Source organism: Mesocricetus auratus, unplaced genomic scaffold (assembly GCF_017639785.1).
Source record: "Mesocricetus auratus isolate SY011 unplaced genomic scaffold, BCM_Maur_2.0 Super-Scaffold_100010, whole genome shotgun sequence".
NCBI classification, from domain to species: Eukaryota; Metazoa; Chordata; class Mammalia; order Rodentia; family Cricetidae; genus Mesocricetus; species Mesocricetus auratus.
The window spans coordinates 17,216,324-17,230,957 of NW_024429194.1; the positions used below are offsets into that span (position 1 = coordinate 17,216,324).

Genomic DNA, 14,634 nt, shown 5'->3' on the forward strand with positions numbered 1-14,634 from the left:
AGAGGGGTTTCTCCATGAGTTTTGGGCTGGTTGTTTATAGTCACGACCCTGTGACAGCACACTCAGCCAGCCCTAGAGCTGACCGGGCCGTTGCCTGAGCGGGGTATCCAGAGTGGAGGTTGGAGGAGGCACTGGGGTGGCTGGAATTGATTTCTCGCTGGCTCTGCTTGGGAGTCCACAAGTAGTGGTGGGGATGGGTGAGGGGGTGTCAGCCATGTTTCAGTGATGGCTTGAACAGTTTGGTGAACTATGGACCATAGAGCCGAGATCTCGGGGGCGTGGGGAGAAGCCCCTGGGAACCTGGCTTCCACTCAGCAAGGCGTGGATAAACGGTCATTTCCCGCCCCTTTCCAGGTCCAGTTCCAGTTCGTCCTCCTCACAGACACCCTCTACTCCCCGCTACCGCCAGACCTACTGCCTCCAGAGGCCGCCAAAGACCGAGAGACACGGCCCTTCCCTCGAACCATTGTGGCAGTGGAGGTGCAGGACCAGAAGAACGGGGCCACCCACTACTGGACACTAGAGAAGCTCAGGTGCTTGAGGCTGTGGGCAGTGAGGAGGGCGGTGAGGTGGGAGGTGAGGAGGGCGGTAGGGTGGGCGGTGAGGAGGGCGGTGGGGAGGGCGGTGGGGTGGGCGGTGAGGAGGGCCGTGAGGTGGGCGGTGCGTCTCCTGGTGTTTGTGCTCTGCTTCTGAGGGAGCACGTAGGCAGCAGAGGGCACTGGAAAGTGGCTCAGTGTCTCCAGCCAGGTCTGCCAAGAGCCTCAGAGACAGGGGTGCCCTGGCTTCTCCACTCTGCATGCCTGAAGGAAATCATCTCCTCAGTCCCCAGAAGGCTGAGGACCTGGGCAGGTGGAAGGGTATCTGTAGTGTCCCGCCATCGCCGAAGTTTTCCGCTGCTTGTGTGTTGTGAGCGTGCTTCTGCCTCCTCGGCCTCCTCCTCTAGCTCATGCCAAGTCTTCACGTGTAAAGTGACTGGGCGATGGCACAGACATCTGCCATGAGGAGAGTAGAAACTCACAGCCCTGGAAATGAGGCACAACCCTGCAGGGCCATGACTGGGCACCAGGCCAGGCCAGGAGCAGGAAAGCCAGAGTGCTCCTTGGACTTCTGAGGAAATGTGGGGCAGCTGGTCTCTATGGACCAGCTCCCTGGAATGAGGCCAGCCTTGGGCAAGTGGCCTTCCTAGCTTCTCACTGTCCTAGTTGATTTATGGCAGACAGAACACGGATCAGGTATGTGAGACCTTAGAATGAGGGGAAGTGGGTCTGGACTTGGGGTCTGTTGTTTTGTTTGCAGAAGGCAGGCTCATCAATGAGCTATCTCTAGGGAGTAGCTGGACCAGAAGTCCTCAACCTGTGGGTCATGACCCCTTGGGGATGAATGACCCTTTCGCAGGGGTCACCTAAGACCTCTGGAAAACACAGATATTTACATTATGTTTCATAACGGTAGCAAAATTACAGTTATGAAGTAGCAATAAAAATAATTTTATGGTTTGGGAGTCACCACAACGTGAGGAACTGTATTAAAGGGTCACAGCATTAGGGAGGTTGAGAACCACTGAGCTAGATAGAGAGGCCAGCAAAACATGGCTAGCAGGCACACCTTTTTCTTGTTCAATTTGTATGTGCCTACAGGCTCTCTGTCCTCCTAGGAAGTTAGGCTGAATGTAACACCATCAGTAGTGGACACTTACCCCTCTAGAAGTAAGGTTGAATATAACACCATCAGTAGTGGACACAGCCCTCAAACTGAGCCCTAGGTGGGCACAGTCTCATTTTCTTCCTCCTACATTTTGTCCTACCCCAGGGGTGAGATTTAAAGCTACTTTGTCTTGCTGGGCAGTGGTGACGCACCCCTGTAATCCCAGCAGGCAGAGGCAGGTGGATCTCTGAGTTTGAGGCCAGCCTGGTCTACAGAATGAGATCCAGGACAGCCAAGGCTACACAGAGAAACCCTGTCTTGATAAACAAAGCAACACCACCACCACAAAGCTTTGTCTTCTCATCCCCTTCCTGCCTCACTTGAGCTCACTACAAGAGCCTGCAGGGCTAGGATACCAGTCTGCTTCTGAGATGCTGTCGGGTGTGTCCCTGCTTCTCTGTCAGCTGTCAGCTGTGCTCTGCCTTGATTTCAGCTAACCTCTGCTGGCACGGGAAGACTCGGGAGCCCTGGTGGTGAACTGCCTGCTCACTCACATGTTTCCTGTGGGTGCTGAGTTCTGAGGACCACGAGGGGTTACTAGCTGGCAGACCTCTGAGCCTGTGACTGTGACAAGACGATGATGACAGAGCCAGGCCGGGTCTGATGCCCTAGGAGAAATGGGTGCCAAGCTACTTATGGGCACTGGTCTGAGCCTCCATGGTCTTTGAACCCCAACAGGCAGCGCCTGGACCTGATGCGGGAGATGTATGACAGGGCCGCAGAGGTGCCTTCCAGCGTCGTTGAAGACTGTGACAACGTGGTGACAGGCGGGGATCCCTTCTATGACCGTTTCCCCTGGTTCCGGCTGGTGGGCAGGTGGGTACCTCTGCCCTGTCCTTGCAGAGAAAGTGAGAGAGAGAGATGGCAGTGGGGTTAGAGCCCAGACATTGAACTGTCCTGGCTTGAAGTCAAGAAGGAGCCATATTTCAAGTTTGTTCTTAAGTCAGCCATTCCTCATCAGGTACCTGTAGGCCCAGCGTTTGTAGGAGACCTGGGGTGCCATCTTGTTAGTACTGACTACACCTATTATGATACATGTCCATGAGTGTGTGTGTGTGTGTGTGTGTGTGTGTGTGTGTGTGTGTGTGTTGCCCAAGCACCCAGGGGCCTAAAGCAGGCATTCTAGGTCACTGGCATCTTGGGGGTGGGAACACAGAGGCAAGGTTAGAGACTACCAGCTCCTTCCTTGTTTTCCAATCTGGTGTCTGCACCCAGTCTCCGACGCCCATGTCATCCGAGGAGGTTCTCAAAGAGCTTTGGCCATGGCCAGCCTGGACCCTCACCTCACTCATACTTGCTGGTGGTGATTTCCAGAGCCTTCTACTGACCATGGATTCCATTGTTGTTGTTAGTCTGGGGTGTTTTGTTTAGTTTTCTCTTCCCAGCCGGGAGTTTGGGTGCGTTTTTGTTCTCTGTCTTTCAAAGCAGCGTTTCTTGATGGTTGGTGTTTGGTTTTAAACAGAAGTCCTCCTTGTCCTGCCCCGCCCCGCCCCACCCCACCTTCCCTGGAGTAGCTGGTGTTAACTTCTTTCTGTCTTGTCGTACTAACCTCAGTTCAGTCATCTCTGGCTGCAACAGCTACCCTCTTCTCAACACATGCATGAGCGAGCGCATGGCTGCTCTCACCCCCTCCCCCACCTTCTCAAGCCCCGACTCCGACACCACCGAGCCTGCCGAGGAGCAGAGCGTGGGGGAGGAGGAGGAGGAGGAGGAGGAGGACCTGGAGGACGACGTCTTTCCGGAGCACACGCTGTGCGACGGCCGGGACCCGTTTTACGACCGGCCCCCCCTGTTCAGTTTAGTAGGAAGGTTGGTGAGGTTGAGGCACGCATGCTGGGGAGGAACCAGCTCTTTTGCATAGGAGCACTGCTGTGGCTTAATCGGGTATCAGGGCAGACACCGGACCCTCTGGGCCATGCAGGCTAGGGCTCGCCTCTGAGGGGCTGAGAGAGCCGGGCTCCCCGTGTGTCTTCACGGTGGGAGATGGATGCTCTGGCTCAGCGGGGAAGTCTGAAGCCAGTGGCAGGAGACATTGGGGCTTGGAGCACCTAACTGCAGCCAAGAGCTCCCGGTACCCACTCTGAGTGCCTGGGATAGTTCCTGAAGTGGCCATAGGAAATCACCAAGACTCCCTGACTCCCTGTTCAGGGCTCAAGGGACATTTGAGAGGGGAAGAAAGATGTCCCCGGGCAGGATGCCCCAAACCCTTGTCTTGGGAATCAGCTTGATTCAGCTGAGGCCGGTTCTGCTTATTCCCCTGTTGTCCAAAGAAAAGGTACCCTATGTGTTCAGCGCCACTCTGTTCTGAGAGCAGGGCTATGGGCCACCCAGGGCAGGCAGGGGAGGAAGGGCCTCCACCTACTTGCCTTAATTTTGTAGAGCCTGGCAGGTGAGAAGAGCTCCAAGCCCCTGACCTCCTAGGCCAGCCTGGTGATATGAGCACATGCCCTTTACTGAGACACACAGACACACAGAACACACACAGACACACACACTCACACACACAAACACACACATACACACACACTCACACACACGGCCGCTTACTTCCTGGGATAGGTGTGAGAGAGGCTGAGGAAAGGTTGCTTCTAGGACAACGGACGTTTCAGAACTCTTGATCTTGGAGCACAAGTCCTGACAGACTATGATCTTTCTATGGCGTTCCTTCCTTTCTTCCTTGAGTGGAGGTGTTGGTATGAGAGCCCCGCTCCCTTTCGGAAGGTAGCAGGTTCCATATCACCGGCCAGGATCTTTGATCAGTGTTCCTAACTGTCATCGGCTGGCATTAGCTACGATGAACTCGCAAGCTGGACACAAATGGGTAGCCTCTCCCTCCAAGATACCCTGGCTCTGGCCTTTCACCCTGCTGGGCCTAAGCAAGAGGTGCAGATTGCAGACAAGCTCTGCACAGGCGTCTCCCGACAAGCCTTAGGCTATAGTACCAGACTCCCCATGCCTGCTGGGCCCTAGGAGTGGTTCCGGTGTCAGGTAGGCAAGGGGTCAGGAAACACAGGAGACAAGATGAGGAGAAATGGGGTATGGGCTCTGCAGTCTCATGAAAAGAGCTGGGTCCTTCCACCCTTGTTTTCCCTCTTGTGGATTTGAGATTTTACAAAATGACCAAACTTAGCAAAAGTCATCCATGAGAGGCCCGGCCCCCTGTATTGTGGGGTGCTCTGTGCAAGGCTTCATTTGGCAACACCCTGACCTTTTTGGTTTGGCAAGAATTGGCTTCTCCGCACAGCAGCTATGCAGGCCCAGCCCTGAGGAGGGCGCCACCTTGGTTTTCCTTTTATCCTCTGGTAGCTGCTGGCTCTCTCTCCAAAGCTTAAGCGAAATTGGGGTGCCCACTCTCGTCCCCTCTGGAAAGGCTTCCCTGGGTCCCAGCATGCGTTTCTGCACCTCACCAATCTGTGGTTAGCGCTGCCTCCTCCCCTCCTGCCTCGCCACACATGCTGCTCTGCCCACTCTGCCCCCCCCCCTCGTTTGGGTATTTTAGTCTGCTTCAAGGTGCTCTGGGTCCTGGGCAGTTGTCTCACGGCCATAACCAGGGCCCTCCTCACATCCAGGGGCTCCGGTGGTTAGATGTCAGGTGGCCTGGGGATGTGGGTGAGTTGGCGGATGAAGTGGGCTTAGAGGCTTCCATTTCCTAGTTAATGCACATCCAGAAGATGGGGACAGGGACAGGCACTGCAGAGAGGAGGACAAGCATTAAGAGTCAGGGGAGGAGCTGGGGAGGGCACCAGTTGGGAAAATGTTGACCTAGCAAGAGGCTACACTTGATAGCTCTGTGCAACCCCGAGTCTCTTAGCTCCATGCTAGGCCTCCTTATCTAGCCCAGTGTGGCTGTGGCAGTGTCCTTCTGGCCTTGAGAGCAGCCGGTGTCAGCTGGTGTGGCATGCCAAGCCCTGCAGTGGCTTACACTGTCTTCTAGTTGTTTCTGTGCCTGGAGGACAGGTAAGAAGAAGGCTGGAGTCTGTTGCCTCCCTGAGCAGTGTTCGCCCGGGTACCCTCGGCTCCCAGGTGTGCTGGCTGAGTGAGTTCTACTCAGAGTGGGGCACAGAAGTCTTCCAGGTTCAGCCTGTGGCCCCTTCAAAAACGTTACTGCCTTTAAGAGACAGTCCAGGTCCAGAGGTCTCTTCTAGCAGAATGACGTCATCACAGTGCCAAGTGGACTGTGCTGGTTGTATAGATCACGTAGAGAAAGCGGGGATGGGGCGGGCAGGCATTGTCTTCTGCAACATCTGACCCAACGGCTGTAGCTAGACCCACAGTTCCCATTTGAGTTGTGCGGGGAGCGTGAGGTTCCGGGGGCTTTAGTTACAAATGGGTCTCTTTCAGTGCATAACCCCAGCCTCCGGTGAGAGATCAGGGCTATGGTCAGTGTTAGATGTGGGCCACATTGTTCCTACAGCTTGGATGTGGGCCATGGCAGCCTGGATTTTCCCTCTCTGATGGGAGGAAGTTCTAAAAGATGGAGATACAAGATGTATTTGTGATCAGTTGCCACTGACAAGCAGTGAGCAGCAGGGCTGAGCGCTAACTAGAGGGAAACGTGAGGGTCCCATCCTAGCTCTGGCCCTTGCTGCCGCCCCTGGTTACTGCCTGATATTTTTATGCATCAGTTTCTTCTCTAGTGAAATGAGCCTGAGTGTCATATTCCACCAGCTCTAATGGGCCATGCTAGACTCTAGACTCTTTACATCCATAAGAGAGGAGAGCGCAACTAGCTAAATCGAGGGGTATCACTGTTACGACAAGGTTGATAAACTACCTTCCAGGCATTGGGGGATATCCGCTGTCCCAGGATATGTATTTCTTCCTTTGGTCCTGCAGTCTCTGGGGTCACCCCACTTTACAATAGGCCCCGTAGGGAGCCTGGATGGCTGCCTCCTGAAGTCTAACCATATGACTTAGTCACAACCTTGCCCTGCCTCAGTTCTGGACTGTGAGGGTTAAGAAGTGAGTGTACAAGATCTCTGAGCTCCCCTATGGGTGCTCACAGAACTGGGGTGTCTCCATAGTGCCAGTAGGGCACATCCGGATAGCCCGGAACCTGGGCTCTGTTGATTCCAAGCAAGTGCTGTGACACCGCCTCCCTAGCCCTCTAGAGAGGAAACCTAGGTGGTCAGTGCCTTGGGACGGCAGAGGTGGGTTTCATTCGGACTCAGGGGCCCTGAACAACCATCACAGGGCCTTCACGTGGCCCTAGTGTGGGTAATCCCTCACAGTCTTCTGTGGGCTCCTCTCTGCATCCTTCCCACAATGCCCCGACTGGTACCTTGAACAAAGGGGTTTGGGCTCGAGCTTTTCCTGAGAGGGCACTGTGCTAGGGAAAGTCCCAGAGAGGTCGCCCAGGGGACCACTGAGGCCTCTTGAGAGAGCTTCCTTCCCCCATCTGAGGCCTGACTTTGAAGGCTTTGCTGGAACAACTTGTCGGGAGCTCTGCTATATATTAAAAGTACAGAAAACCAGAAAGCCTACAAATTCTCAAAGTCAGAAGATGGAGCCCAGAGGATGAAATGGGCTGTTGTGGTGAGAATAGACAGGTAACAGGGACCCATTGCCCCGTGTGGGAGGTTGAACTTGGGGGCAGTGAGATGGGGCTGGCCATGCTGGACCTCTCAGGGCTTAGATGATTCTGTAAGGAGCCTGGGCACCACTGAGGGTGTGGGGACTTCTGTGTGACGGGGACACATAGAAGGCACAGTGGGAGAGGCCAACTGAGAGGATACCAGCAAGACTCTCGCGGTAGGCAGCGTTGACTGGAAGGTGGGGGTCAGGCAGGGCCCAGACTTCTGAGTGACGGGCACACACTCTGAGCTGCACCTGCCCTAAGAAGGGTGACACTTAGGGACGGCTTGTGTCTGGCCTCCAGGTAAGCTGAGAGGACACAGGTGTTCGTTAATGGAGCTCCGTGGAGGAGTTGCTTGATGGAGCCCAGCGGGAAGTAGGCATCCATACTCTTAAACATTGAGGCTTGCTAGCCTGTCCCAGGTCAGCCCAGGTCCTCCAACCCTTGAAGCAGGCTGAAACCCCCCTCTTCGGCTGTTCTCAGACAGCCGAGTCCAGGCTGAGCTGGGCTGTGCCCTCCACGCACTGAGGCCCATTCCTTCCTCTCCGTGCCTCTGCCTCCTGTCTCCTCTGAGCCCTGAAAACCCTCCCCCCACCCAACCCCCCTTGCACTGCGTTCGCCCTGGCTGCCTCGCCGCTTTGCTCTGCTTTGCAGCTTCAGGGTGTGTGTGAGCCGGCCTTGGCGTCACTGCTGTAGCTCAAAGCCCACCCTGAGGGTGGCCTGTGACTGTGGCTCTGCTCCTGCAGGGCCTTCGTGTACCTGAGCAACCTGCTGTACCCTGTGCCCCTGGTGCACCGCGTGGCCATCGTCAGCGAGAAGGGAGAGGTGAAAGGCTTCCTCCGTGTGGCGGTGCAGGCGATCTCAGGTGTGTGCGGCTCTGCGTCCCTTGGGGGGGCTTTGCCTTTGTAGGCAAACGTGGGGGGAAGGACACTGTGCGGGAGCCAGTATGAAGCCGGCTTTCCGCTGGACTCCCGGCCTCCCCGTGGCCAACATGAAACTCTCCCCTTCCCGGGCAGGTAGGCGGGTGGAGCTTGGAGGAAGCGTCTCCTGTGTTGAGCCCTTGGCGCTGGCCTCCTAGACTCTCCCGGACTGGATGGGTGCATCTCAGCCACGCAGGCTCGGCCCAGGATGCCTGAACCTGCTCTGGCTTGGAGCCCCCACATATCACACATTCAGGTGGACCCAGAGATGACCTTGCTGCCTCCCAGAGACACGGGCTGCCCTCTAGCCCAGCCCATTCCCCCCCCCGCTTTCTCCACAGCCAAGGGAACCTGCAGACTGCTAGTCCCCGCCCAGTGCTGGTCCAGAGGCCCCAGGTAGCTAGGAAAGCCAGGGGTGGCTGGATCATGACCTGGTAGAAGAGCCCAGACTTCGATACCACCCTGGCCACACTGCTGGAAAGTGTTACTGAGACATCCTCACTGAGGGGTGCCTCCTTCCTGGGGGCCTTCCTCCTCCATCTTGCCAGGCCCTCCTCCTCCTGTCTGACTTAGCAGTTCCCAAACACACTAGGTAGTTGTCTCCATGTTGTCCATGTATTCCTAGAAGCCAAGGGGCTCGTCCACAGCCCTTGTAGAAGACGTGCCTATCCTGCTCTATTCTCAGTGATAAAGACCTTTAGGGGGTCATTGCGAGGGCTGCTGAATGACCCTCTCTCCAAATTTAAGCTGAGGGTTACCTCAAAGGGCTGCCACTGTAAACCCGGTGGGACTCAGTGGGTGCTGTGTATCAGCAGAGGGTTGGTAGTTAGGAAGTTTGTGGGGCTCAGAGCCCAGGCCTGTGAGCAACCACAGCCTCACTGTTCCCTGAGTCATATTCAGGAAAAGAGACTATGATTCCCTAGATCATGTATGAAGACACTGGATTTCACTGTATTTGAGTCACAACTAGTATTTCCCTACCTGTGGCAATGCAAGAAAGGAACTCAGGAAACACAATCTAGTCACCCCCGCCCTGCCCTGCCCTACCCTGCCCTGCCCTGCTCTGCCCTGCGTCCATGGGTTGGGGTCAGCTCATCCTCTGAACCCCATTGGGTTTGTCCTGACTATCAGGCACTGTTGGCTGACTGGGTGGTAGAGGAGTATTCACAAGCTGGAGGTGACATGGTAGGGCCCATGGGCTCTGGAGAAGGTGGTGGAAGGGATCGAGAGGGGTTCTCCCCAACACCTGGGACAGGTCAGACAGTGTAGGGCTTGTGGCTCATGATGAGTGGGTCTTGACAAGGACATCCCTCTGGGTCCCTGAGGTAATATACGCTGGTGGTCAGTGTGTCCTTCTGACTCCTGATCTGCAGGTGGTGATGCTGGCTGCTCAGTACAGTTAAGAATCTGAGCCGGGCGTTGGTGGCGCACTCCTTTAATCCCAGCACTCGGGAGGCGGAGGCAGAGGCAGGCGGATCTCTGTGAGTTCGAGACCAGCCTGGTCTATAAGCGCTAGTTCAGCCTCTAAAGCCACAGAGAAACCCTGCCTCGAAAAACCAAAATCAAAAGAAAGAAAGGAAGGAAGAAGGGAGGAAGGAAGGAAGGAAGGAAGGAAGGAAGGAAGGAAGGAAGGAAGGAAGGAGGAAGAAAGAAAGAATCTGGTCACCTGGTTCCTATACCCTCTCCAAGGTCCTGGGACCGTTTGGCTGGCTGTGTTCACATGGAGAACAAGCTGGCCAACCGCTTGCTTCTTCCTCTTGCAGCTGATGAAGAGGCTCCGGATTATGGCTCGGGTGTCCGTCAGTCAGGGACTGCTAAAATCTCCTTTGATGACCAGCATTTTGAAAAGGTACTATGAAGTCTTGCCCTGTCTACTGAGGAGCCCCTTCCACTGAACCCTAGGCTCTAAGGGCCAGCTCTGGCAGGGTCCCATGGGCTTGGAGTCTTTTCTTTCTCTCTCCCTGAGCACTGTGCCTGTCCCATCCCTTGCTGTCTGAAACACACAATGTCTCTTCCCCAGTCTGTCATGACCCACTTGGTCCAACCGTCTTCCCGAGTCTCACACAGCAAGGGTTAGAGCTGGTGAGTGGAGGCAGCTTTTAGAACAGGCACCCCCATTCTCTCCTCTTGGGTAGCTGTTCTCGGGGTTCCCATATATTTTCTACCACCCTTCTCCCTGCCTTCCCCCAGTCCTGTGAGAATGAGCACAGCCCCGTTGAGGTCACCCTCTGACCCACACAGAAAGGACTGCCTGAGGAGACGGTGGAGGGATTGATCCCATGCAGTGCCCCTCCCAGACGAGCTTAATTTAGCTGTCTGGTTCAGGTTCTCAGTCTGAGGATGTCCAAGATGGAAGAGTCTGCCTGTGGCCTGCCCCAGTTCCCTGGTGCCCTGGGGTTAGAACTGAAGGCCAGGAATGGCTCCCAGCCTCCCTTCACTGTGTCTCTTGCACTGAGGCAGGCAGTATGTTCCTCCCAGGCAGTTTACACCTCAGCTCGTCTGAACCAGAGAGTCAAAGTGGGCCTCTCATGGCAATGGGAGTGGAGGCCTAGAGAGTGACTGATGCGTCTGAGGGGCCAGTGACAAGGCCCGCTTAGGGCCCTAAAGACCCCGGTCCCGGTGCACAGATCTCTATAGCCTGTGACAGGGCGGCTTTAGCTTAGCCATCTAGCTTCCTGACTTTCTCTGGCTCTGTCTTCACAGTTCCAGTCTGAGTCCTGCCCTGTGGTAGGGATGTCCCGCTCAGGGACCTCCCAGGAGGAGCTGCGAATTGTAGAAGGCCAGGGTCAGGGTGCTGACTCCGGGCCCTCGGCCGATGAGGTCAACAACAACACCTGCTCAGGTAGGTGCAGCCCCACTGTGTGGGACACGGGCGTGTGGGGCCGCAGCTTGAAGAGCATGGAATCTAGAGGCTCCGTCGCTCTGCTCTGGCTCCCAACAGCCGTGACTCCTGAAGGCCTCCTAGACAGCCCTGAGAAGACTGCCCTGGATGGGCCTCTGGACACAGCCCTGGACCACCTCCGCCTAGGCAGCACCTTCACCTTCCGTGTGACAGTCCTGCAGGCATCCAGTATCTCTGCTGAATATGCCGACATCTTCTGCCAGTTCAAGTGAGCCCGTTGTCTGTACCCTGGGCTGCTGGGAGGGAGGGTGCTCTCCTGAGGGGTACGCAGCCACCTAGGCTGTGCTGGGGGGGGGGCCATGTAGGCTTACGCGATGCCCAGTGAGGCCGCAGGTCCTTGCTCCAACTCCCTCTTCTTGACCTGCAGCTTTATCCACCGCCACGATGAGGCCTTCTCCACTGAGCCCCTGAAGAACACTGGCAGGGGACCCCCTCTCGGCTTCTACCATGTCCAAAATGTAGGTCCTGGCCCTTATCCCCCAACACCCAAGGGCCTTCTACAAGGCTAAACATGGCTTTCCCTTCCCATCCATTCTTTCTGCTCTGAGCTGTCCTGCGGGCGGTCTGGCACTGGGTGGTGACCCTCCACTGTCATGCTGGGATACTGACATTACAGCTAGGTAGCGGGGGGGGGGGGGGGAGGGGCTTCTGTGCTGTTTGAAACTGGATCCTAGGGTCAGAATAATAGAGCTCCTGAAAACTGTCACAGTCAGCCTTGAGCAGCCACTGGCTCAGAACCCCCAGGGATCACATGGCTGGACTTGGTGCTGAGGGCAGGGCCTGGAGTGCTGTGTTTTCACGGACACTAAGCACTTTGAGATACGACCCGCACCTCCCCCTTTTCCTTCTAGATTGCAGTAGAGGTGACCAAGTCCTTCATCGAGTACATCAAGAGCCAGCCCATTGTGTTTGAGGTCTTCGGCCACTACCAGCAGCACCCATTCCCACCTCTTTGCAAGGACGTGCTCAGGTCGTCTGCCTAGGTCACCCAAGTGTCCTTGTCTCTAGGCTACAGAGGCCATGCTCCTGATGCCCTCTCGTTAGCTGTTTGGGATGGCATAGCCCGTGCCTTCCTCTCCCCTTTGGAACTGGGTTTTAAGGACTATTGCTCTCAGAGCCTTGGCCATCAGCCAAGCACAGGAAGCATCCAGGGCGTAACCAGCTTTTGCTGCCCACTGGCCACTTCCGGGAAGGGAACATCTGTCCGACTCCCTCATTCTTTGGGGGGGGAGGGGACAGAGGGAAGTCTCAAGAGGCTGGGATGTGAGGTTAAGGTACCTGTAAGCCAGCCGGGTGGTGGTGGCGCAAGTCTTTAATCCCAGCACTCGGGAGGCAGAGGCAGGCAGATCTCTGTGAGTTCCAGGCTGGGCTGAACCGACAGCCTCCAAAACAATACAGAGAAACCCTGTCTCATAAAACAAACAAACAAAAAAAAAAGGTACCTGTAAGCCATCTCACCCTGGGTCCAGGAGGCGGGATGGCAATGCCAGCCACCCCGAGGTCTTCGCTCCTCTTCAACTCCATCTCTCTTCAGCTGAATAGACCTCACAGTGAGGGATACCCAGGGTATGGGAACGGAAGAGGGAGGCAACAGGGATTATTTGGGGCACTGAGTCCCTTGGGCCTCATGGAGCCTCTAGGATGGTGTCTGGGCCCTAAGAGTTCCTCCTTTCATATGTAAGCATGTACAGAGACCTGGGTTCTCCTGAGTCTGACAGGACGGGGGATAAGGGACACATGAATGCGTTCTGATGAGCCCGCCCTGCCCGAGGCTGCCCCAGGACTCAGACACCAACCTAAGGTCTGCTCACTCTGCCTTTCCTCCACAGCCCCCTGAGGCCCTCACGTCGCCACTTCCCCCGGGTCATGCCGCTATCCAAGCCAGGTGGGTGGGGTTCTCCTGAGTCCAGTGGGGAAGTCCGGGTGCAAGTGTGGGTGGACCTGCTCTGAATGTAACGGTCTTTCAGGCCGCAGATGACATAGCAGACGCTTTCTGTCCTGTGGCGTGTATAACGACTTTTTGCTCTGTTGTTCAGCTCTGTCCACAAGGGAGATATTTACACCCAGTGACAGGTGGCATGATGAGGGGACTTAGTTCACAAAGGGCCCTGTGGACAGACATGGTTGGGCCCAGGAATGGGGGGGGGTGTGGGCAGAAGCTGTCAGGAGGTAGACATATTGGAGAGCCAGCAGCGTTGAGTTTAGGGATTGCTGGATGAGGTTTGGTGCTGGCAAGACTTGGACTGATAGATTTTGCTGTGGCCAAGTGTAGCTCAGGTAACAGGCCAGGCAGCGGGGTCCCGTGCATGCCATAGGACACTGAGCAGTGTCTCCGCCGCCCTAGTGGTGGAGTCTCAAGCCACCATCCTCATACGCAGCTGTGTGAAGCCACATGCTCCTGCTTGGGTATAGAGAGCATTAAGTGGCGCACACCTGAGACCGGTGCCAGGTTTCCCGCCCCGGACTGAGCAGAGCTAGGTGTGACGTGGCCGTGGGTGTTCCAGTTGGGCGCCTCTGTTTGGGCAAGTTGTGTCTGTGCAGCCTCTGCTGCCCTCTCCGTGAGTGACCCACTGTTTTCTCATCTTCCTAGTGCCTGCCACTAAGCTCAGTACGATGACACGACCTTCCCCAGGTCCCTGCCACTGCAAGTACGACCTGCTGGTCTACTTCGAGATCTGTGAGCTGGAAGCCAATGGCGAGTGAGTGATATTTGGGCACCAGCTTGGGGTCCAGGAGTCCGATTAAAGAGGAGGAGAAGGGCACTGGGAGCCCCTGAGGAGGCACAGTGACTAGCATGGGAAAGGAGGAACAGGGGACTCTGAGATGATGTCCGGGGAGGCCCAGGCTCTCCTTGAGCGTCCCAATCTTGAGGCACAGAGCACGGGAGCCATGACACATCCATGCCCAGGTCATCGGGTGTAATCTCTGACTTGTAGGGTATGAGGAAAAATATGAGAGCTGAGCTGTTTGTAGAGAGCCAGCCAGGAGGACCTGCTCTCCTGAAGGCGGTGGGCAATGAGCTCAGCTCTGCAGACTCTGGGGCCGGGATTTATGATACTGGGGGAGGGGGAAGGGGGGAGGAGGGGCTTTGCATCTCACTGTCACCGTCTTTTCCAGTTACATCCCCGCTGTGGTAGATCACCGTGGCGGTATGCCGTGCATGGGGACCTTCCTTCTCCACCAGGTGGGGAGCCTTACCTACCCTCCTCTAGCCTTGCCCCGCCCCCGAAATCCCTTGTCTCCCCGGTGTCACCTGACCATTCCCTCTCCTGGCGTGTGGCAGGGCATCCAGAGACGGATAACCGTGACGCTGTTGCATGAGACAGGAAGTCACATCCGCTGGAAGGAAGTGCGAGAGCTGGTTGTGGGTGAGTGGGGCAGGTGGGGGTTACATCAGGAGTGGACAAAACCCTGCGTTCTAACTACAGTTCTGCCCTGTGCTGTGTGCCTGTGGCTAGGCCACGAAGCCTTTCTGTGCCTCAGCCTATCGCCTAAAAGGGAGAACCTTGGGCCTGTGTTACAATCCCAAGTAT

The 14,634-nt window shown here is 56.1% G+C and overlaps 1 protein-coding gene across 14 annotated transcripts in view; it reads left to right on the forward strand.

The window, feature by feature from the left end:
• Kif1a (kinesin family member 1A) overlaps window positions 1-14,634 on the forward strand; it is an 88,635-nt gene that overhangs the window by 50,707 nt on the left and 23,294 nt on the right. For 6 of the 14 annotated variants that reach the window (XM_013118453.2, XM_013118454.2, XM_005077207.3 and 3 more), the window contains 13 exons: window positions 355-533; window positions 2,383-2,520; window positions 3,259-3,513; window positions 8,026-8,144; window positions 9,963-10,048; window positions 10,903-11,041; window positions 11,141-11,309; window positions 11,469-11,559; window positions 11,953-12,071; window positions 12,931-12,986; window positions 13,692-13,800; window positions 14,219-14,285; window positions 14,385-14,469. In XM_013118453.2, coding sequence (XP_012973907.1) covers window positions 355-533; window positions 2,383-2,520; window positions 3,259-3,513; window positions 8,026-8,144; window positions 9,963-10,048; window positions 10,903-11,041; window positions 11,141-11,309; window positions 11,469-11,559; window positions 11,953-12,071; window positions 12,931-12,986; window positions 13,692-13,800; window positions 14,219-14,285; window positions 14,385-14,469 — 1,612 coding nt within the window. The remainder of the gene's footprint in view (window positions 1-354; window positions 534-2,382; window positions 2,521-3,258; window positions 3,514-8,025; window positions 8,145-9,962; window positions 10,049-10,902; window positions 11,042-11,140; window positions 11,310-11,468; window positions 11,560-11,952; window positions 12,072-12,930; window positions 12,987-13,691; window positions 13,801-14,218; window positions 14,286-14,384; window positions 14,470-14,634) is intronic. The other 8 variants (XM_013118457.3, XM_040752999.1, XM_013118458.3 and 5 more) reach the window with 2 other exon arrangements.